Source organism: Daphnia carinata, chromosome 9, assembly GCF_022539665.2.
Source record: "Daphnia carinata strain CSIRO-1 chromosome 9, CSIRO_AGI_Dcar_HiC_V3, whole genome shotgun sequence".
NCBI lineage: Eukaryota > Metazoa > Arthropoda > Branchiopoda > Diplostraca > Daphniidae > Daphnia > Daphnia carinata.
The window spans coordinates 5,658,158-5,681,097 of record NC_081339.1 but is presented as its reverse complement, the minus strand read 5'-3'; the positions used below and the strand labels follow the sequence as shown (position 1 = coordinate 5,681,097).

At 44.1% G+C, this 22,940-nt stretch overlaps 2 protein-coding genes and 1 long non-coding RNA gene across 7 annotated transcripts; 1 reads left to right on the top strand and 2 right to left on the bottom strand.

Moving 5' to 3' along the window:
- Positions 1 to 98: 98 nt before the first annotated feature.
- Positions 99 to 13,391, bottom strand: LOC130688434 (hormone receptor 4-like). 3 transcript variants are annotated; one of them, XM_059496768.1, is made up of 11 exons: positions 12,978 to 13,391; positions 6,913 to 7,026; positions 6,417 to 6,813; positions 5,142 to 6,228; positions 3,930 to 5,065; positions 3,114 to 3,858; positions 2,888 to 3,013; positions 2,658 to 2,789; positions 2,390 to 2,582; positions 2,145 to 2,275; positions 99 to 2,056 (listed from the first exon to the last, which is right to left on the bottom strand). In XM_059496768.1, exons 2-11 carry the CDS (start codon positions 7,013 to 7,015, stop codon positions 1,976 to 1,978), a joined length of 4,131 nt encoding a protein of 1,376 aa, XP_059352751.1. In that variant the 5' UTR covers positions 7,016 to 7,026; positions 12,978 to 13,391; the 3' UTR covers positions 99 to 1,975. The 3 variants fall into 3 exon arrangements, with proteins under 3 accessions (XP_059352751.1, XP_057367399.1, XP_057367398.1); XM_057511416.2 differs by having other exon boundaries at positions 5,142 to 6,231; positions 12,978 to 13,390; XM_057511415.2 differs by lacking the exon at positions 12,978 to 13,391 and adding an exon at positions 8,155 to 8,552 and having other exon boundaries at positions 5,142 to 6,231.
- Positions 13,392 to 15,131: 1,740 nt separating this feature from the next.
- On the top strand, positions 15,132 to 17,960 carry LOC130688459 (uncharacterized). Of its 3 annotated transcripts, none has more exons than XR_009421684.1 (4): positions 15,132 to 15,464; positions 15,711 to 16,195; positions 16,405 to 17,088; positions 17,155 to 17,960. It is a non-coding gene; the product is annotated as an uncharacterized LOC130688459 (long non-coding RNA). The 3 variants fall into 3 exon arrangements; XR_009421685.1 differs by having other exon boundaries at positions 15,132 to 16,195; positions 16,405 to 16,901; positions 16,962 to 17,088; XR_009421683.1 differs by having other exon boundaries at positions 15,132 to 16,195.
- Positions 17,811 to 22,911, bottom strand: LOC130688457 (large proline-rich protein BAG6-like). The gene is made up of 14 exons (XM_057511447.2): positions 22,567 to 22,911; positions 22,382 to 22,499; positions 22,170 to 22,322; positions 21,865 to 22,099; positions 21,382 to 21,805; positions 20,506 to 21,294; positions 20,354 to 20,434; positions 20,014 to 20,277; positions 19,720 to 19,917; positions 19,532 to 19,631; positions 19,329 to 19,459; positions 18,777 to 19,268; positions 18,548 to 18,704; positions 17,811 to 18,485 (listed from the first exon to the last, which is right to left on the bottom strand). The coding sequence occupies exons 1-14, from the start codon at positions 22,633 to 22,635 to the stop codon at positions 18,280 to 18,282; spliced, it is 3,417 nt and encodes a 1,138-aa protein (XP_057367430.1). The 5' UTR covers positions 22,636 to 22,911; the 3' UTR covers positions 17,811 to 18,279.
- Between the last annotated feature and the right edge of the window lie 29 nt (positions 22,912 to 22,940).

The following is a 22,940-nucleotide window of genomic DNA, read 5'->3' as shown; positions in this document are numbered from 1 at the left end:
TAGCGTTGATTGAGTTCATTTTTTACAAATCAATAAAAAGCAAAAAAGTCTCACTAAATGACAGATGCTTGTTTGTTGAAAATGAGCTGAAAAACACATTTAGACCAAAAAACATGGGTTTGTTATTTATTTTCTTGACGCGAATACAAGGCTAGGAAACCACACAACAACGAGTGTAGATAGGTTTGCCAGAGACCAAGAACTTAGGATTCATTTTGACATGTTTTTTTTTTTACCTTTTTTTTTGTCCAGCTGAACACTGTACACACACATAACAAACACTCGCATCCACTTACAACAATGGATGCATCATTTTTATTTTTTTATTTGATAGATTTTGTTTTACCTTTTTTTTTCGTTTACTGTAAAAGAATTGCGGAAAGGGTGGGCTAAGAGAGTGAAAAGGGAGAACAGACAGTGAAGATCGTGAGAGAAGGAGAAAAAAAACAGCAGGGAATCACACATTAAAGTCAGTGGGATGAAAATGAAATAAGACGGCGGGAGATTGGGCTAGGGCAGCATTCGTTCTCGTGAAACATAGGGCGGAAACAGAATTTTTAAGAATTCAATAAACAACTTGCCAATTTTTTTTTGCTCTCACATGGGGGGCACCGACCACAGCAGCGATAAAAAGCCACGCACACACAGACAAACAATTTCTCTTCTGCTAGTCACGCGACTCGCGTTTCTCGTTTGTTTTTAACGTCTGTAATGACAGTTGTAGGGAAAACAAATGACAACCGAAGTTCGTATGGCCAAAACATTGCAAATTAAATTAAAAAAAAAATAAAAAAATAAAGAACAAAAAAAGTACCAACAAATTTGTTTAAATTCCATTCTTTTTTTTTTTGTAAAATAAACAAAATTAGAAATCGATAAAAAATTCAATAATAATACAGACAAAAAAAGAACTAACTCTTTTCAAGAGTAGGCCATTCTTCAAAATTGAATTTGAACTCTTTGAGAGGTGGCCCAGACTGACACAAAAAATGTAATAGGAAAACTTGTGTTTCTTTTTCTTATCCTTATGCTTTACCTATGTATAGAATATATATATCTCGAACGTCAAATCATTCAAACAAACAAAAGAAACAAAAAATTATGATAATAACCAACATCTTTTGCGGGGACACTTTCAGCGGGGCACAAACACGCACAGACACAAACTGAACTCATTCACTCGATTCATCTTAGCTGTGTGGTCTCGTGACACCTACAGGGTTATTTAGAAGAGCAATTAAAAATAACAAAAACTCTGATAAGCCCGAATTCAAATTTTTTTTAAAATTTGTGTGAGGGGGAGACATGGCGGAGGGATAAAGTGGGGGGAAATTGAAAACAAAACAATTGAAAAGCTATTTCTTAAAATCTTTTTTTTTTTTTTTATATATAAATCTGTTTGTTGTTATGGATTATCTTTTTCTTTTTATACCGTTTGGTGGTAGAATCAGAGAAATATGCTTTTGTTTGATTATAAAGACGTAGGCGAATTTTAGAATTCGGGTCCATCTTTTTCATTTTATGTTGTTTTGGCTAAAAATGTCTTGTTTTTTTGTTTTGTTTTGTTTGTCGTACAAAAAACGTGTTGACGTTTGAAACTGGATCGAGAGATTAGAATTTGAATTAACGCTCGTTCGCACGCACACAAACACACACACACACACACACGCACGCACATGTACTGATCGAGAAGGCCAGAAAACAAGTGAAATACCTTTCTTTTTCCTGATTTTCTGCGCCCCTGGTTGTGTGTGAGAGGGTAGGGAGGAGAGAGAGAGAAAGAGAGAGATTTGAAATGCATTGGTCTTTTAAGCACAAGTTTGCTGTTTTTTGAAAATGAAACAATGCAGAAGAAGTAAAAGATGGACGAGACGGAGGTGAGGGCAGCAGACGAACACGACGATGACGCACGAGACGATGATCAAACGTTCGAAGAAGACGATGTAAGAAGCGAAAGGAGAATGAAAAACTGTGGCTATCTGTGAATGGCCGAATTCAGCAGGAAAGGAACGTAAAACATTTTACTCTCCAGCAGCAAGGTAGCAGCCGATTGGACCTAAAGGAGAAACGGGATTTGTAGTTTTGTTTCTTCGTCGAGTGTGTGCGCGTGAGATTGAGATCAAAAAGAAGCAGACCGAACGTACCTCAGGTAAACGTGTGAGGAGATCAGAAAATCGCCCGGGCGATTGTGGATAGTTGTGTTCGACATAGCTCTGTAGACACTGCATGTACCGTTCTTGAATGGCTTCTAATTCGACGCTGCCGCTCCCTTTGGCTGTTGAATCATTGAAAGCACAAATGAAACGAGAAAAAAAAAAATGCAAACTGTTTCATCGGGGCCAATGTGAAATGCGAAAGAAAACAAAACAAAAACAACGAAAAGACTCACGTTGGCTGAGCATGGCGATGACTTTGAGACAGACGTACTCTTCCATCCGCAATTGGCTCCTTTGGAGCATCATCGTGACGTGAGTGATGCGCTCCACCATGAGGCCAACGTCCTGCCTCAACTGATCCAGGGTCAACGGTCGACCCATCATGGCGGCTAAACATGTTTGAAGGGTGACTAGGTTGGCTGATACCTGCATCATTTCATTTAATTTCATTGATTTTTTTTTTTTTTTAAGTGAACCCAGTTAAAATGAAAATGAATTAACCTGCTGGACGAAATCGTGCTCGGTGGGTTCCGGTCCCGACCAGGTCCTACGCGGCCCGTGAATCGCCTGATAGGCCGAAGTCGTCAGCACCAAAAGTTCGTGCCATTTGTGCGTCAACAATCTCGTGTGCACCTGTTTTTTTTTGTTTTTTTTACGAGCAGTTAAAGGTCATCGTTTAATGAACAACAAATGGCAATGCTATGCAAATATAGAAATAAAGGAAGGCTAACCTCGACGGGCAGCTCAGAGTAGAACGGGAGCCGTTTGGTCCACTGCACCAGTTTGTAGACGATCGAGTCGCCGATCTGGCAGAGTTTGTCCGACAGTTCGGCCTTTGTGTCCAGCAACTCGTCCAACTATGTGAAATGAATTGCATTTATTTTCATTTGTTTGAAAATCAATGGCATTTTCTGCTTAATTAAACGTTTAACTTAAGAAATAATAACGAAGGGATACCTTTAAGGTAGCAATGTCTTCAAACTCATCACAGTAAATGAGCGTGCAAATGGTGGGCATGGCCGACTCGTAAGGCAAAGTGATGGCGTCGCGGCTGGACGTGACGGCGCTCTCCAGCCTCCGCCTCAAATGCAGCACTTCGCTGGGATTGGTCAGGGCCGTTTTGAGAATGTTGCCGTTGGCGATGCGCGGAACTTGCTGCTGTTGCTGCTGCTGCTGCTGTTGGCCGTTGTGCTGGCCGGCCATCATTCCGTGCTGCTGCTGCTGATGTTGAAGCTGATGCTGCAATGGCTGTTGTTGTTGTTGCTGTTGTTGATCCATGACGGCCATGCCGCCAGGTGATTTCCGCTGGATGCCGTTGCTGCTCATCACCTGCTGTTGTTGTTGTTGTTGTTGTTGCGGCGGATGCATCTTGACGTTGACGAGCGCTGTGGCGTTGGCTTCCATGACGGCCTTGACGGCCAGCGCGGCCGTCACACCGTTGGTGGCCGGCGTGTTTTTCTTGTTGTTCTTCTTGTGTTTCCTGTACTTGACCTTGTAGAGGTTGTAGACGGCGCCGGAATTCCTTCCGCCGGGCATTCGATCCTCCCGGACGGCGGCCAAGACCATTCCCTGGCCGAGACACTTTTGAAAGCGACAATACTGGCACCGGTTCCGTTGCGCTTTGGTGATTTCGCAGTTGCCCTCGGCCACGCAAGTATACACTCGCTTGTTCTGCACCGTCCGCTTGAAGAATCCTTTGCACCTGATCAACGAATTTCAACGTTAATGAATGGAATGCATTTTTCATTCAAAATAAGGAATGCCAAAGTATACCCTTCGCAGGTGATGATGCCGTAGTGGAGTCCAGTGGCCTTGTCCTCGCAAATCATGCAAATCATGGGCGTGTCGTCTTCCTCCTCCTCCATCCGGTTGCCGTCGGCTGTTGCGTGACTGCCGTTCCTACCCCCACCAGCACCACCTGCTCCTCCGCCATTTATTGCCGTCACGATGGACGATGGAAGCTGATGGATGGACGAGGTGGCTGTCTGATTGCTGCCGTTGTCATGGTGATCGTTGGTCTGAAGGTGATGATGATTGTGCTGGTGGTGGTGGCGCTGCTGGTGGTGGTGGTGTTGTTGGTGCGATGGGTGGTGGTTGACGTTATTCGAGCTGACGATGATGGACGACCGGCCGGAACAGACCGAATAGTCCAGCGCTTGCGAATCCGGCCTTTGCTGTTGTTGTTGTTGTTGTTGTTGTTGCTTGGCGGCGGCGGCCGATCGCTCCGCGTTTTCCCACAGCCGCTCCATCGACAGCGTCTGTTGGCCATTGATGGCCGTTGAAGTGGGCGGAGCCATGGCGTTGGAGCCGCAAGCCCCTGAAATGGGAGGTGATGAAGACGAGGAGGATGAAGAGGAAGAGGAAGATGATGATGATGATGATGATGACGATGATGACGATGATGAAGACAATAATGACGAAGTGGTGGATCGCGACGACAGATGGAGGGCCGGCGGACGCGATATGGAAGGCGGAAGACCTTGATGGTGGCCGTTCTCGATGAGTCGCGCGGCGGACGATGGCGAAGACATCAAGTGGCCGTTGCTTTGGCCGACGCGCTCCACCGATAAGGACGGAGGCGTGTCCGGAAACGGATAGCCGCCCGGCGGATGGTGATGGCTCCTGGCCACCGTCAACAGACCCATGGCCGGCGGAGAGCCCGATCCTTGACGATGGCGTGATGATGATGAAGAAGACGATTGAGAAGAAGAAGAAGAAGAAGAAGAAGAAGACGGGCACGAGGTGGACGTCGTGGGCGTTTGGACGCGCAGCGGAGAGGCGAAATGAGGCGGAGTCGACGAGCCGGCCGCCATGGAAACGGAAGCCGACGAAGATGTGGGACTGAGCCGCTGCATGTTGACGACGCTTGGCCTTTCCGTCGGACTCACCGTGCTACTACTCGGACTCGCCTGTCATTCATCATTTGCCAAATTTGAAAATAATTTTAGATTTTTTTGACCCAATCATATTGAAAAGTATGTATACCTGAAGGGGAGATGACCTAGATACGTTGGCATGGCGACGCTCCGATGAAGAGTGAGCCAGACTAAGCAAGCCGTCAATCGACAGCCGGATGCTGGCCGCATCTTGCACGTTGCTGCTGCTGCCATCCAGCCTGTTGTTGTTGTTGTTGTTGTGTGGCTTAGCACCTGGACGGTTGTTGTGATGGACGGCCATCATCAATGGCGAACCCTGTTGGACATCCAGACCGTTGGGCACGGATCGCGGCCTTGATGGTGTCGCCTGTTGTTGTTGCTGCTGCTGCTGCTGTTGTTGCTGATCGGCCCAGTGGCCCGTCCACACCATCGTTTTGACGCCGCCCGATTGGCCCAGGATGACGGAAGGGACCCGAGAATTCGACGTGGCCGACGACGACGACGGTTGCTTATTGCTTCCGTTTGCGTTAGGCGGGTGATGGCGATCCGGCGAAGAGCCAACCGGATGCGTCGTCAGAGGTGGTGCCGTCCTGCATCCGCCGTTCACGGACGCATCCAGCGAAATGGCCCCGACGACCGTGGCCGACGCTCTCCGGTGGCTAAAAATGATTTCCGGCCGGATCGTTTTGTTGTTGTTGTTGTTGCTATTGCTGTTCCTGGTATGGCCGTTGGGGGAGGATCGGCTGGGCCAAGACCGGATGCCATTGTGATCGGAACTGCTGACGCAAGTGGCCGACGACGGGCTGCGTTGTCGCATTTCCGTTTTGACCACGGCCGCCGCCGGCGGTGAATGGACAGACGGATCCAATCCGCCGTCGTCCTCTGCAAACTCTCTGACACGCGGCCGCAGTGCGTCTTCATCGTGGAATGGTGAGCTCACGCTTTTCGTCTTGACTGATTTCACCGTCACCGCCTCATCGGCTTCGTCTCGATTCCGCACTCGCTTTTGCGCCTGCTGTTGCTGTTGCCGTTCGGTGGTGGCCGTCAGTGCCGAGTCATCTGCGTGATGCTCATCGGCCTCCTCCTCGTCGTCGAGCGTTTCCTGTTTGACGACAATCATTAAAGCCGATCCCGTTCCGGAATCGTCGCACAGCCGGTGCTGGAGGTCGTCGGCGCCTAAAGAATCCGGTGTCGACCTACTAAACATTTTTGTTTTCATTTTTATTTGGTTTTGGTTTTTAAAAGAAAACAAAAAAAAATTAAATTAAATTAAATTAAAGAAAATAAAATAGAATAAGGAAGAAGAAACGGGTTTTTTAATCGACCGCTAGATGACGTAAAAAATGAAAACTTCCAAAATCTACTCCTAGATGGCGTTGCTCACCTTTCGCGAGATAGCCCAGGTGAGGAGACGAATCCTCCGTCGCTGGCGCTCGACGCCGACACGTGAGACGATCGTTCTGGCGTCTCTCCGTCTTCGTCGCCGTCTTCACCGACGCCGTCATCTTCTTCTTCTTCGTCGTCGTCATCCTCTTGTTTGATGATTCGTCCGTTGCAAACGACCGTGATGCTGGTCGCGCCGCCACCGCCGCCACCACCATGTGGATGGTCTAGGATCGGGTTGCTGTGGCCGGCGGCACTTTGTTCGCCACCTTCCTGCCGGATGGCGGCGGAATGGCTGGCACTTCCGCCGTCGCAACCGTCTTCGCCGGCGCTCCTGGGCGGCGTGGCAGCGCTACAGTCGGGCGAGGCCGAGCTGCTCGACTCCATCAGGCTTTCACCTAATTTTTAAGTTTCATAATGTTTTTATTTCTTTTAAATCCAAAAGTCGTATTGAACAATGAAATGCAATTTAAAAAAAAAAAACAACAAAAACATACCATCGCTGCTGCATCGCGAATCGACTTTTCTCCTTTTGAGCTTGAGATCCTGGAACAAGCTCATCTTGCCAGCGTCGCTAGAAATCACCACCGTCACCGTCATAGTGTCTGGTCCTGTTGCGGGGGGCGCAGCGTGTCAACCGTCGATCGGCGGGAGCAGCGACGAAGTCCATCCATTCACGACGCGCAATTTTCATGGAAAAAAACAAAAACAAAACAAAACAAAACAAAAACAAAATTAAGAAGAAGCCAAAGAAACAAGAGAAACGATAGAGACGTGAGAAATAAATCAAACTCTTTTGCGCAAAAAACGGGCGCAGACATGCAACACTCCTGCGGGTGGTTGGGTGTTTTTTTTTTTTTTTTTTTCAAGTGGGTGGGGTTTGACACACTTAACGGTCATTGCATCATCATCACCATTTTCTATTTGTGCTCTCTCTCTCTCCCAATCTCTCTCTCTCTCTCTCTCTCTCTCTCTACACAACCATTCGCCATAGAATCTCGCCCTCCCGCCACCCACCCACCTCCCCTCGCTCCCTTTTTCCATATTTTTCTTTCCTTTTTAGTTTGTGTGTGTGTTATATTTCGCTATCCAACAAGTCATTTACCCGGCGTATCTCTTCGAAAAGAAAGAAAGAGAAAAAAAAAAAAAAGCCACACATCGTATATAAAAGCGTGTAGACAGAAAGAGACACACACACACACACACAGGTGAAATCGAACACGAACGAGGGCTTTCACCCCGACCCTGACAGAAGTGGCACACACATGAACCAAACAGGCTGATCTGAACTCGAAATTCTCAAACAAAGAAAAGAATCATAAATCAATCAAATATGATTTTCTTTCTTTTTTTTTTAAAGAAGATTATCGTTGTCCGCCCTATATTTAAATTTTTATGATTTACTGATAACGAGATTCGTTTTCTTGATGTTGGCTTATCGTTCATGTAGAGGACAGACGAGGTCCCGTATTTCGTCCACGAGATGTTTTTTTTTGTTTTTTTTTTTTTTAATGGGGACGATGGCACCTGTTGGATCTGGTCAAAGTTCACGTGACATCATTTCTTTTCTCTTTTCCTTTATCTCAATTTGACCCGGAAACGTGATTCAACCTTTTTTTTTTTTTCTATTTCTTTAGGGAGAATCTCGTGCGTCTATTAAGCTTATATGCATCCCCTCCCCCCCACAGACACACACACATCGAAAAGAAAAATGAAACATTTGCGAATGATTTGGTTACCTGTCAACTGGCATCCAGTTCATATCCCCATGAAATCACAAATTTCAATTAGCACACGAATCCAAACACACGAAGAAAAATGTTTAAACGATATTCAAATGTTGGGCTAGAAACGTCGAACGGCGATCATCGTAATCCACGAACAAACACGAAAGAAACAAGAAAAAAAAAAAGAATCCGAAATTCGAATCGAAAAAAACAAAACAAAACAAACAAAACAAACGTGGCCGGAGAAAAATCCACGGGCAAAATGCCACAAAAAGAGATGTCGTCGCTTGGCAATTTGCGATAACAAATTCACACGCACCAATCAACTGATGATTAACATTACAAAACGAAACGAAAAAAAAAAAATTGAACGTTGGTTCTCTCTCTTTTTCTTTGCTGGCCCGAACGGTTCGAATGTAGGACAACGACTGAGTCGACTACGAGCGGCGGGCATCAATGACTTTGAAAATGCAAGAGAAAACCCGCCCGTCCCGCCATCGTACCTCCCCCTTCATTTTTTTTTTTTTTTTTTGCCTTTTTCCTTTCCCCCCCCCCCCTTTAAAGAGATAGAGAGAGAAGGAGGGGTGAGGTGGGTGAGAGCTGCTTCCAAGATCGCACACCTTTTCACAAGAAACACCGACAAAACTAGAGACCACCCCCTTTTTTTCCCCCTCTATTCACGAACGAAATCAAATCGCGCAAATTGAACGATTTCAACGGGCATATCTACCGCCATTTTTTTAATTCATTTTATTTCACTTTTTTTTTTTTTTTTTAAATATATTTTTGGACGGGGAGAAATAGAAAAATGTCGTTGTGTAGCGTCCGCCCAGCGGCGCCACTTTCCAACCCCGCACCAACTATCTATGGGGTCTACGAACTCTGCGCTGCAAATGTAGGTCACGTGATACACACACACACACACACACATTCGGAGAGAGAAAGAGACGTCGGTCTATCCCCGACACGTCTCCGTCGTGACATCCATCCATCAAAAAGAGACCTCTGATCATTTTGGCCACGGCCATCGATGCCAAATCATTCAAATCTGCTTCCTTCTAAATCCCCCTCCCCAAATTGCAATTCCAATAATCAAAGAATGTGCTCCACAAAGAAAAAAACAGCTGACTCGCAAACTCCATTTTTTTTTTTTTTTCTTTCTATTCCTCATTGCTTTAAAAAAAAAAAAAGAAAAAGAAACCGTTCCACACCCTTAGCCGAACAACAACAAAAAACAGCGAGATATTATAGGGGTATATAGACACACTCACATACCGTACGATCCCGTTATGGCAGTGTGTCGAAGGATGGGAGATTCTACAGGTACACACTAGAAAAAAAAAAAAAAAAAAAGAGCCGTTATCTCCGTGTGTGTGTGTGTGTGACGCTGTGGGCTATGGGCTAACGGGTGTGGAGGGGTTCACTGGGTGAGGGACGTCAGCGAGTCCTTTTTTTTTTCTATTTCTCGTCTCATTTTCTACCGTTTAACGAGCTGTGCTGCGCATTCCTCTTTTCAGTTTCATTTCTTTTCTTTTTTTTTTGTGATTGAAAATTTAAAAAAATGGCGATTTTTTAAAATTATTTTTTGTTCGTGAGGGCAGAAAGAAAAAGAAAAAAGAAAATGTGTTGCACGAGATCATTGACTTGCTCATCAGCCCCTGAAACTTTCACGGTCTTGTACGGCAAAAGAAAGTTGTTGTTATTTTCTTCCCGAAATTTAGAAAAAACAAAAAAAATCAATAACTAGGAATTTTTTCTTTTTTATGATGATGATTTCATTCTTTTAGTTTTTCTTTTTCTTTCTCGATGAGTAAGTCAATAAAAGAAAATTTGAAAATAAAAAAAAAAAGGAGAATGAAAACGGCCGAGAGAAAGCGACTTTCTTTTTCACTTGAGGTTTTTTTTTTGTCGTTTGTTTTGACAGCGGCCAGTGAAACAACCCGATGAGGTCGTTGCCCCCCCCCCCCACTGCCACCCGCAAATTCAAAAAAACCAAAAACAAAACAAAGAAAAAAAAAATGTTCAGGTGTAATTGCATCAAGGCCGAACGTTCTTCTTCATTGGCATTCATCGGCTTGGGCCGACTCAAAACTAAAAAGACAAACGCCACGAGAGCAGGTTGGCATTCTACCTTGACCTCGGACTCTAAAAGAAGACATGCGGCAGGTAAACTCGTAAACACAAAATCCAACTGTTTTTTCTTTTTTGGGGGGCCCCACCGAGTTTGACCCTTTGAGGGTAGAGAAAAGAGCCAGAGAGAGAGAGAGAGAGAGAAAACGGGACGTAAACAAGGTCAAGCAACAACCTTGGCCAAATCAAAGTGTTTGCGCGTGACCCTGTTGGCCGTCTAATCAAAACAGGTGACACCTTCATCCACTCTGAATTCTCCTTTGATATATTTGAATTCAGTTTGTTTTTGTTTTTTGTTTTTTTCAGGGGGCTACCTTCGTTTAAAATGGCGGCACCATCGGCTCTTGTTCCCGTTTCTCTTTTTCATTTTTTTTTTTTTTTTTTCGTGAGCCGATGGAAAGTGTCCCGGTGACCTCCTTTTCTTCCCCCCCCCCTCTGCAATAGAGAACAGGAGAAGCAAAAAAAAAAAATAAAATTAAAAAAAAATAAAGGAGGAGGGTCGGTCATTGGCCTTCCCACCCACCCATGCCACCTCACAGCGTTCGTTGGCTCGGCGTCCTACTGCCGCCGGGCGAACGCTCACTCTCACGCTCACGGTCATCTCTCTCTCTCTCTCTCTCTCTCTTTGGCTCAGCTGGCAACGCTGGATGGCGCGAAAAAAAAAAAAAAAAAAAAAAAAAAACATGGGACCAAGAGTTGCGGGCAGTGTGGCACGTGCGTCTTGTCCCTCTCCTCGGCCAAGAAAATTGGTAGCCCCTCCTCCCGTCCGTCCGTGGCCGTGTGGTTACAAAATGTTGAACGAAAAAAAAAACCGAACCAGCAAAACTGAACGCAAAAATTGAGGTCGGTGAAAGTCTGTGGCCAGCTGCTGGCTGCCTCCTGCTCCATTATTATAATGCACGTTACATTGGCAAAGCACATTCACCCCTTTTTGTTTTTTGTTTTTTTTTTTCCCAATCAGCGCAAACGGGGTGGGAGGAGGTTAGATGTAGTCGTGTCTTGTATTTTTCTCCCGTGGGTGGGTGGGAGGAACCAAGGTGAAGGTGCTGCCACCTCGACCTCAATTGGCAAGAGACACACAGACACACACACACCGGGTTGAACCACCGTTTTCTAGTTGACTCGGTCGGACGGTTGACCTTTATCACGGCCGAGGCCACCATACATCTAACTCGTTGATTCGTTTTTTTTTTTTTTTCTTTTTTTACCTTCAACCTTTTCGGGTTTTGGGCTACAAGTGCGGCTCTCTCTCACTCACTTTTTTTTTTTTTTCTTTTTTTTCGTCTTTCCCGCTCTCTTCGCTGATGACGTGACACAGGCAAAAGACAAGGGGGACGGCGGAGAGGCTATTGGCCGATAATCAGCACAAGGTTCCCCTATAACAAGTCACAACACTCGAAGGCGCCTTTAGTTTTCAATTGCCAAAGAGCCTTATTTTTTTGAGGGTTTTTTTTTTTTGTTAAATATATCGCGTTTTCCAGATTAAATGCCACAGTTTGTCAATCGAATTAGCTGCACACATTCGTAATGGCAAAGGCCCGTTCATTTTCCCTTTTCTTTTTCGCTCTTTTTATTCTCAATGAAAATACAATAGGCTAAAAAGAAAAATAGTCAAGAAATAAATAAAAAAAAAAAAAACCATTGGATAATGTGAAATGACGTCATAACCGGAGCCCCGAGAAGACACAAAAGAAAGACCCCCCCCCCCACAAAAAAAAACGGTTATTTAGTCCCGTTAGTCCAGGGTATGCGTGAGCGTATGTGTGTGTCTATTACTACGATGGTATGCGCGCACGCGTGTGTGTGTGTGTGTGTGTGTAATAGCATCGAAACTCTGCCATCTCGCGTCGGCATCAAAACGAAAGAGAAAGTGTGTGTGTGTGTGTCGGGAGTCCCGCGGTCAAAAGCCCCGTTCTGCCTGTTCTTACTCCATTCCCCCCACTGGCCTCGTTTCTCCACCAGGGGTCGCTGACACTCGACGCCCCTCCCACCCCAGCCTCCTGAACGACTAGCCACCCTGAACGAAGGACTCCCTAAAAACCACCCGTCCACCTATATACGAGATATTCACACAACCGATTCCCATTCAATGTCGATTCCATAATGAAAAGAACCCCCCCCCCCCCCTGTCTATTCTCTTTCTCTTCTGCTCGACGAACACAGAAATCAAAAAGGAAATAAATCAATGATAAATAAATAAATGAAAATGGAAACAAAAATAAAGGCGTTGGGAAGAAACAAAAAAATAGTTCGTGATTGAGAAAAAATCGGGATAAATTTGAATTTCATTATTTGAAAAAAAAAAAAAAAAAAGGAAGAAAATGTTTTCAAAAACGTTCAGCCGAGAGGAGAGAGAGAGAGAGAATAAAAATTCAGGTTTTTCTGAAAAAATATAAAGCGCCGTCACGAAAAAAGAAAAAAGAAAAAAAAAAAAAAGGTCCATGGGTAGGGATAGAGGGTGGGGTAGTGGTGGCGAGTGGGTTTGTTGCGGGAGGGCTCAAAAGTCAGCGACCGTCAATTGGGTCGCCGCTAGATGGCACTGACTTTCGTGAATGTTTTACAAAAACACACACAACAATCTCTCTCTCTCCCCCTCTTCTTTCGTCTTCTTCAATCAAATGTAAAATAACTCTGAAACATTCCACCACTTAACGAGCCTCTAAAATAAAAAAAACAAAAACAAAAGAATTTAAATATGAACTTACGTATAAATGGCGACCGAGCATGACCCGCCAAATCAAATCGTTTTTGTTTTGTGTTTCTTCAAATGAGACAGGCGAAATTCTTGCAAATTGTTTTTCCGTTCCTTCAGTTATTCTTCACACTTTTCTCGCACAATTGCTTGATCCAACACAGACACAACACGAGGGAAAACGAAAATAATGTTGACGTATATATCGTCCAGTTTTGAAAATCATTAAACAAAAAAAACAAAAAAAAAAACGAAACTCAAGACGATGGGTGGAAAGGGGATCAAGAAGAACTTGAACTGTGGACACGACGTCCGTGTGGCAGACGACGAACGACTGAGTGAAGAAACGCATGCGCCGATATGTTCTCTCTAATCTCTTCTCTCTCTACCCTCCCCCCCTTTTTTTTTTCCTTTTTTATTCACGTGTTCCGAGACCGAGCAAAAAAAAAAAAAAAAAAATTGAAGAGAAAGAAAAAAAAAAAAAAAAAAAACTTTACACGCACTGGCACAGACACACTGGGAGCACACCCTTAGAAACAGCTGATGAGAGAGAGACTGTTGGCGTCAAGGAGAGAGAGTTCCCCCAGCTCCTCCTCCTTCTCTATGCAATTCCTCAGTGAGATATTCTTTTTATTTTTATTTTTTTCTGTTTCTTTTTGATTCGGGAAAATAAAAAAAATAAAAAAAAGGGACAAATTTAGAACGGGATTGAGAGAAAAAAAAAAAAGAAACGGGTAGGGTAGTGGTTAGCGGTGGCGCTAGTATCGCGTCAAGGTCAAAGCACCGTGAGCCTGCACGACTCTGGCCCACTGATCAAACGAGACTCGATTCATCATCACGACCTTGGTTGTTTTCGTTTCTTTTTGACTTCTTTTTTTTTCTTTCCTTTTAGCCCGTGTGTGAGTGTGTCTGTGTGTCGTCACAGTCCTCTAACGGTTCTTTACTTGAGGTGTGCAGCTTTTCGATTGAAATACCTTTCACAGATTCACTCCATCGTCGCAAAAAAAATAAGACACTCGCCTTATTAACACAGACTATTAAACGTCGAAAATGTTCAGGTTGCCTAGCGACATCCCTGCTAAAAGAGAGGGGGGGGGGGAAAGAACACACTGTGAACTGACCGAGGTTCGCTGTTCCACCACGAGTTTTTGCACACACACACTCTGTTTTTTTAGGCGCCAAAAAAAACGTTCACTTTGATCGATGATGACGTAGATGATGGCGATGACGAACAGAATCGAAATTTGTGTTAAAACTTCACAATGGTGTGGTGATTTTCGTGTTGTTTTAACCGGCCGGTCGGCCCAAACAGACGAACGCAGGATACGCACAGCAGAGTGCAACGACCTCTCGTTCGGGTTTGTTCTGTGCCTGCCCGTTTCCCTTTTGCCTTTGCTCTACTCTCCCTCTAAACCCACCCTCCCCTCTCAATCTGGCCCTATCCTTCGTCAGTCCCTACCTCCCCCTCTCCCTTCCCCCGTCCTCCTCCTCTTTGGGGAGTGCAGAGGGAAAAATAGGAGAACCACGCGGGTTCCAAACCGGAAAGAAACCGCAACACCACCTAGCGGCAATAAAAAAATTGTCAGATTTCCCTATCTCAATCCATTTTTTTTTTTTAAATAAAATAAATAAACGTATGAAAAATACAATCTTTATTTCGAGAAAAGCAAATATGAACCGTTTCATTTAGATTTTTTTTATCAAAAATGATTCTTAAAAATTAATGTTTCAATGTCGGCCATCTTTTTTGGACTTTTCGATTTCAGGATGTAAACTAACTTTTAATCCCACTTTTGGTGTGCACTTGGGCAAAATTGACGCATGTATGTACACGTCTGTCCAAGTACATAATAGAACATGAAACGTGAAAAAAACAAACAAATGGAATTATCGTAGAGGTGGACGACCCCAACGTCTACAAATGACGTCACGGCATCGATCCAGAGCTCGAGACGTTTCGTCGTCGGCGCTGACTTTCCATAGAGAAAGAAATATTAAAAAGCAAAAAAAAAATTCACGGAATTGGCAGGTGAAAAAAAAAAACCCTGAAAAAATAAACCAACAAAATAAAACATTCAAATAAATAAAAAAAACCTCGACCTCAAAAAAGGACAACGATGTCTAGTGATCGTTCCAAGTTTTTTTTTCTTAGGCGTGATTCATTCGCTGTATATATGCGTTGCGAGCCACGATTCGGCAATGAAGACAAAAAAAAAAAAAAAAAAGAGAAAAGACGAATAGAAAGAAAAGGAACGAAAAACTGAAAATGGCGCACGGCCATGACTGTACAGCATAGTAGTAGTATAGTATCCTCGACGACGAGAGCTGTGCACGGCTAAAGGGTTGAACGTCCTGCTAACCCACTTTCTCCTCTTGTGCACAGACACGTTGGATGCACTCAGCTGTTTTATTTTGTATCTGTTTTAGAATAAGAATGGCGAAATGTTTGAGTCGAAAAAAAAAAAAAGACAAACAGCTTCACAGAAACAACGAATGGAAGGTATTTGATGAATGTGTATGTGTGGCGCAGAACTGATTGTGTATCGAAACAAGCGATCCGAAAAATCATGGCCGCCGACCTCCATTGCTTTTATTTTGTACGTTGCCTTTTTTTTTTTTTTTGCTGTGTTTTCGATGCCATAATTCCGGTTTGTCCAGTTTTCTTTCGTTTTGCTTTATATTTATGGTCATCAACGGGACCTTCTCGACAGATAAGAATTCAAGAGAAATATTATACGTTTTCTAGGACACACTAACACACACACAATGGATGTTGATTCTCGGTTGTCTTCACCACGAGGTTGGACATTTTGTTTGCAAATCTTCATTTCGTCAGAAAATCATTGGTATTACAGTCAGTTGATATATTTCGATTAACTCCGTCGTCTTTACTTGTGATCTTGCATTTCAGTTTTATTTAGCCAAACGGACGCCTTTTCGTTTTCATTTATTTTTTTTTTTGCAGCAACACCATAAATGAGGATTGACTGTGAAATCCTTTTAATGAACTTTGTTCGTCTAGGTTAATGGAACAAAGTTCGCCATTCCAAAATCGACATTTCCAGTTTGGTGCCCCAAATGGTCCGCTTATTCATCCAACATTGCCCGGTTTTTTTTTTTTTTTTTTTTCATGACATAGACTCTGAAGATTCGGGTTTCTCTCTGAACCCCACGCTTTACAGTCTTTTTTTTCTTTTTTCACGCAACCGGATTCTCATCGAATGGCAGCAGGTGAATGCACTCTCTCAGCTGTTGGGGGGCGGCTGTCAAAGGCTTTCCACCCAACTGTACACACACACACACATTTCAGAGTCTACACGTAACTACTTTACATGTGTACGACTCTCTCTCTCTCTCTCTCTACACACACACACTATGTAACAGAACTCGTTTCGACGTTTGCGGTAATCAAACATTTTTCTCTCTCTCTCTCTTTACAGGCAAACACCCATGAACGTCGTCCGACCTACTTCTCCCATTTTGCCCACCTATCTCCCTACATCTGATTTAGACACACGGTATCCAGAGAACCAGTTTTATTTTTTACAGCACACAAAAGACACTCATTTCCATATCATCTCCACGATATCGAATTTTTTAAAAATAGTGTCTGCCTTTTGTTCTAAATGTTGAAATGTTTTTTAAACATTCAAATGCCTCTTTTATTTCAACCATTTTCAGTAGGTTGTTTCTTGGTGATTCGCTGCAGATGTGGCCATGGACGAAACTGGCCTTGATTCAGCACATCGTCCGCCAGTTTAATTATTTTTTTTTTTTCACTTACGACCTTTTTCATCATTTCTAGATCATTCAGAGAAGAAAAATGGTCAATGTTTTACACCAAATACTTTCAAGGACTGGACACAACCCAAACAACCACATAAATAACTATTGAAAAAAACAACTATTATTCAATTCTGATCCACCATTTTTCGAGGTAAATCAAGGTCTTAAATGATTAATCTTTCCCTTTTTTCTTTTTTCACCATAATAATAGAAAATGCATACAAACCCGGAAGATTTCTCTCGCCCCCTCGAGTGTCAGTGCAATCCCGGCCTGTACACAATTGTGTTCAAATTCCGTGGAAGTTGCCATCGTGTGGAAAGCGTTAAGCGGATAGAAAGTTTGTTTCTTTTTTTTTTGTCTTTTAACAAATTTGTTATTGTGTTTTTTTGTTTTCTTTTTTTAGTTGTACGTATCAGGCTGGTGTTGGCTTGGCTAAACACTTTCTACAGCAATGGATTCCTACCGGAATCCGTCGAGGTCGCTGTCCTTTTGCAGCTTTATATAGACTCTATACGTCGGTTGGTGCTAACAGTCTATTGCCACTTTGGATATCTAGGAATTCAGCATAGAAAATAACCTTGGTGAGAGGAAACGATGAATAGATAAAAGACGTCCTTAACTTCAGAAGAAATCGATCCTCGGCAAAAAGCACTAGGAGCATGCGAATTCAATCATGAATAATGAATAACATACGGTAGTCATCAACATACCCAAGGTCTTTTTCGTTCATGTGAACCTAGCAAATAATATTAATAAGATATCAATCGGCCATGAATCGAAGCCTTTGATGACCGGTAGAAAAGATACGAAGCTTAAAAAAAAAAAATTAAGAAGAAGAAGAAAAATGGGGGGGCCGTCTTCCCATTTCCGTCATGACCTCTCTCATCGAGTCAAGTGTGTCAACAGACCGTCCCGGTGTCCGTCTCTCTTTCTGTTTGATGATAATCAAAGCCATTCCTCCATGGCTTTGACGTTTGGAAAAAGAAAGAAATTTTTTTTTTTTTTTTTCACGAACCGTTCGGAAAAGACACAAACGCCATCTAGAAACGAGAAACTAAACAAAAAAGAAATGTTGTATTCAGTCAAACATCAATCAATTGTATGTTATGAAAACAAATATTTAAAAAAAGATACTTGTTATGTGTAATTATCAAGCGAGATAAAGTTATTGATCGCCATAAAAGCAGCTTCTAAGGGAAGGCATGAAAATATGACACTCGCTTGAATTTCTTTATGTTTTCTTTAAAGTACGAAGCTCTCCAGAAATAAACCGGATCACTAACGGCGAAAAAAAAAATGTCTAGAGGGAAGAAAAAATGAAGAAAGAAAATGATTATTACTTATTATTAAGTTATCAGAATGATGACGATCGATGTCAAAGAAGATCGAAATCGCCTACTCCATCTATTGGACTTGATGGCAAACAAACAAACATCGCAACTTAGTGGTAGGAAAAAAAAAAATAATAACTGATTCATTAATAAGAGGGTAAAAAGGTAGTGTGGGGGATGCTGTTGTTATTATTTACTCAAGTGCCTCCATGAAAAAATCGCTCTGCATTAGGGAAACGTTCGGCATCGAAATCCGTATCCCTATCCAGTCTAGCATTGCCCAACCGACGGACTTCGGGTAAAAAGGCGCTGCCTACTTCGACGTTGGCCGTCGCTACGTTTGTCACTTCGTTGACGGTAGCCGACGAGACATTGGCAGAGCGCAAAGCGCGTTCGATGGTTTCTAAATAAATCAATGTTTTGACGCCATCATTTCGCAATGTGAAAAGGAATAAATCGATTTACCCCGGAGAAGTAATTGCGGATTTGTGTTGGGTCGGTTGCCTTCGGCCAACTTGCGCCGCTTGCTGGGAATTCCTGCCAGGTAGGCGTCACTAAGAGGCACAGGTGGTTGTGCCCGGCTCTGGCGTTGGATATCACGCGCGATTACTGGAACCCATTCCTTTAAAAGCATCAAAAACATTTCACGATTAAACACTGAACAGACGAAAATGAAACAAATCAAAATCCTAACCCTTGGAACTTCGTTGTGCCAAGTTTGGGACCCTACGACGACGTCAACGACAGGCTCTGGTGTTTTGACGCGATTGGCTTCCTTTTGACGGGCTTCTACCACTTGGTTCCGCAATTTCTCCAAACGGCTGCGTTGCCTTGGTTGTCCCTGAATTATGGCCGATGCTTCATCTTTCTTCTCCACTACCACCTCCATAGGTTCTTCCTCGGCTGTTGCAGTCGATCCCATGGCAGCTGGAGGGGTTAACGTAGAAGTTTCAGGCGCAGTCGGAGTTGTGACTGGTGCGGCCGGCTCACGATCGTTCATTTCCTCCACCTGGGCGTTGAAAAGGGCCGTCCAGGTCCTGCCGCGTTCCGTGTTCATCACCAAGGGTTCAATGGTGGGCGTCAGCTGATCGAGATCCACCGAGGCCAAAAGAGTCCGCAGACGCTCGATCGACGAGTTGGTCGTCCATTCCTGGACGGCTGGATGGACGCCATCCGACACTCCGCGCTACGTCCGCGAAATTATTAAATAATGTTTTAACACGTAATTTAATAAGCGATAACTTACCAATTGTGACAGGAAAACTCGCTCAAGACTGGTAGAACCATCGGTGAAACAACTTAGAGCTAACGCAGCTGCCATTATCAACGTGCGACGGATCTTGTCCATCATCAATCGACCAAAATCTGGATTTTCTCCTTAAAAACAAAAAGGTAAGACATTTAAAAGGGCTTTCAAATGGAAGCGATTGCACCAACAAGGTTTTATACCTGGCATTCCAATCAATTGGACCACTTCGTGTAGTCGTTGCTGGATAAACTGGGCCATCGTGGCCACGAAATCCACATCGGGACGGATGCTGGCTTCCGCCTAAATTCACAAGAAAACATTAAGATCCAGTTGTTCTATTATTAAAAAAAAAAAAAAAAAAAAAAGAGGTATAAATCTTTTGACTTACAGCAGCGCTTTGAAGCAAAGGTAGGGCTTGACTGACCAACGTCATGATACCCTGTCGTACGGAAAGATCTGTAAAGTCCCCTCCGGATGGTAGGACGCGCTGGCGAGTGAAATTCCTCAAGTGATCCCGCATCGGATTGAGAGCGTCCGGCATTCCGTAAAAGAGGGCCATTAAATCGCGGAATGTCATGTGATCAGCCTTTTTGTTTAAAAAAAAAATCGAGAAGAATCAAATAATAAATGATAATCGTGTTAAACAAAAATAGAGAAAAAGAAGTCGAGGTTATTTTCCAACCATCGTCATAAAGAGGTCAAAGAGGAACGACTCGCCGGCCGTGTAAGTGAAATCGGGAATGTTGCGTAAGAAATGGGCCACGGTATTGGGCGATTGGTGGCCGCTCACTACTCCGGCCACTTCCTGCATAACTCCCTGAAGCAAACTGCTAAACATGGCGTTCGTCAACACCGGACTGCCCGTGTTGTCGGAACCACCACCCCCACCACCAATTATGACTCCACCAGCCATTCTTCCATCTCCTACGCCGCTGCTGGCCGTCACCTATTTTCATTACGAAACAAAATGTATTTGAAAAAAACCCCAACTTTCACACAGTATTTCAATGCCTACAAAATACCTGACGAAGCATTTCGTTCATGAACTCGTCGACAGAAGCCGGATTGGTAGTTGTTTGAGTTCCGGTACGCGCTGGATGTGCCTACAGTCAAATTGAAATATTTTGTGTTTACATTTAGAATATTAAGGACAATTTTATTTTTAAGAACATGCCTGATTTGTTTCGGCCGTCATCGTGAAAGCTTGTGCCGGCCCAGTGACGACCGTTGGGCGTGGTCTGGTTTGTTCCGAGTCAGTTCGAGTTGATGAACGAGATAAGTGTCGAGAATGACACGGCAGAAAGTCGTCAAATTCACCCAAAGCTGTCGGCGATTGGCCAGGAGAAGCGGGTTGATCCTCCTGTTGGTTATTGTTAGAACGCACTTCCATGTAGACCATTGGATGCATTTGGCCGCCTAAATTCACCGGTGTCCAGCCTCCTTGACTCGCCATGGCTAAAGGCAAGCGTCCAAACGGATGCGGATGGCCTCCTCTGGCCAACATTTCAGGATGCAGCATCTGGACTGGCGCTCGTGGTGCGGCAACGTTCTGGCCGGGAGGAGCGTTAGGGGTTGCGCCAGGTACAGGAATCGATGCTCGCCAACCGACAAATGTCGGGCTGGCAGTTGGAGCTGGCGAAGGGTTCGCAGTACCCGCTGCAGTTTCAGGGCGTGAAACATGACGGACAAACTCACGATGGTGCGTTGTAGGCATTCGTGGAGGACCCTGGGTTGGCTGTGCCGCTGTTGGATTACCAGCTGACGGGTTAGTCTGAGGATGTCGGTGCGTATGCGTAGTTTCTACGCTAATGGAAGCGTGAATGGGGATGGTGGATGAGAGAACGGCTTGTTGGTAAACATAAGGCCGGGCGCGGACTTCGCGCGGAGGTGGAGCTCCAAAATCCACCATCAAATCGCTCATGGCGTGGAAAGCGTGTGCCAAATAGTGTAGACCTTCCGCCACCTAGGAAATTGTAAAAAAAAAAAAAAAAAAAAAGAATATTAAACTTATGAAACGGGAATATGGCAAATGGTAAACGGAAATAATCACTTGATTGTAGGTATGCTGGGCCTGTCGGTATTCCGCCGACAGCGGATTCAATACTGGATCATCTCTGAGAAGTTGACGGACGGTTGTCAAATGCGGGCGAAGATCTTGCTGGATTCTTTCCATATCTTCAATGACATCCGCAAAGACCGACACCCGAGGATTGCGTATTTGTTGTTGTTGCTGCTGTTGTTGAGGTGGTTGGTCAGCTGTCGGAGCTGTTGCTGAAGGAGTTGATGAAGGGGTGCTGGATGTTGTAGAGGAAGGTGGTGCTGTTGCAGGAGGAACTGTTGGACCACCGCTTTCACTTGTTCCCCCACTGCTTTCCGGCGCATTATTCGGCTGAGGACCTTGGACTCGGAAACCAAACGACCCCTGTACTGCTGGTGTTCCGTTGGGTCCTTGTAACACAGTTATATTATTTGCCCTAACAAACGGGGAAAATTATTTAATAGTTTTAAGATTAATCTGTTATTCTAAACTTACCCCATGGATTGGACGGTGGAAAAAGCAGCAGCCAGAGCAGCTGCAGTGGCAGCCTGGGCAAATGGCATGGCAGATGAGTAGGGTCCCTCAACAGTGTTATCCATGGTGAAGAGGGGCCCAGTACCACTAGGCACAGAACTGATTCTGCCCAAACTTTGTGAGGCATCTTCCAGCATGTGACGAGCTGTATTCAAGCGCAACAAAGAGCTGCTTCCTGCCGGAGGAGGAACTGGACCTTGGTAATCAAATTTTTTAAGCTTTATAACATTTAATGTAGTTTGAATATTATTGCAAGTCCAAACTACCAATAATATGACTTGCTCCATTTTGGAAGCCTCTATCCAGGTGATAGTGGATATTTCCTGGTCTTGTTCCCTGTGTTCTTGGTGGTCCTGCAGGTGGATTTCCGACTGACGGTGGTGCTCTTTGAACCAAGTGGATGACTTTTCCATTCAGATCTGAGAAGAAACAGATATTAAACTGATTCAAAATCACAGCCAAACACATTTTTTATTACCATATTCACTAAGTTTTTTATCATCTTGCAGCACCCTGCCACAATAGATCAATCGTTGGGTCTCGGCTGGTGTAGCAACATCTCCAGCAATGTGTTCTTTAAGTTCTTTTACTGTTAACTGCAATACACATAAAAGAGTATATAACTGCCTATTACACGCCATGCATCGTGATACACCAACTTACTTGTTCGGAAACAGTGAATTTGTGATTACGTGAATCAAGAGTTTTGACAGTGACTTCAATGTTTGCCATTTTATTTGTTTTTGTCACGCAAGACCTCAAGTTTTATTCGGCAAAAGATTTTCTTATTAACTAGCAAATGGAGATAGCACTATCTAGTATACTAAACAAATTTTGTATATTGTAAACGAATCCAACGGACGGCAAGAAACCGACGTTACTTGCGTAACGGAACTGTACTATATCTTAAACGTGAAAATTGAGGCCGCCTGTGTAAATGGCACGATAACAAATAAGAGGCTGATCGTCGGCAACTGTCCACATCGACGACCGTCGTTTCCTAGGCCTAAGATGGCTTTCAGCGCCACCTACTCTTT

Bases quoted from the DNA above. Each gene is read 5' to 3' on its own strand.
- LOC130688457 (XM_057511447.2), bottom strand. From the start codon at position 22,635: ATGGCAAACATTGAAGTCACTGTCAAAACTCTTGATTCACGTAATCAC. The intron at 21,295-21,381 runs GTGATTATTTCC...ACAATTTCCTAG, and splicing joins CCCAGCATACCTACAATCAA to GTGGCGGAAGGTCTACACTA. The intron at 18,705-18,776 runs GTTAGGATTTTG...ATGCTTTTAAAG, and splicing joins GGCACAACGAAGTTCCAAGG to GAATGGGTTCCAGTAATCGC.
- LOC130688434 (XM_057511416.2), bottom strand. From the start codon at position 7,015: ATGACGGTGACGGTGGTGATTTCTAGCGACGCTGGCAAGATGAGCTTG. The intron at 6,814-6,912 runs GTATGTTTTTGT...CTTAAAAATTAG, and splicing joins TTCGCGATGCAGCAGCGATG to GTGAAAGCCTGATGGAGTCG. The intron at 3,014-3,113 runs GTATCCCTTCGT...CATTTCACATAG, and splicing joins AAGACATTGCTACCTTAAAG to TTGGACGAGTTGCTGGACAC.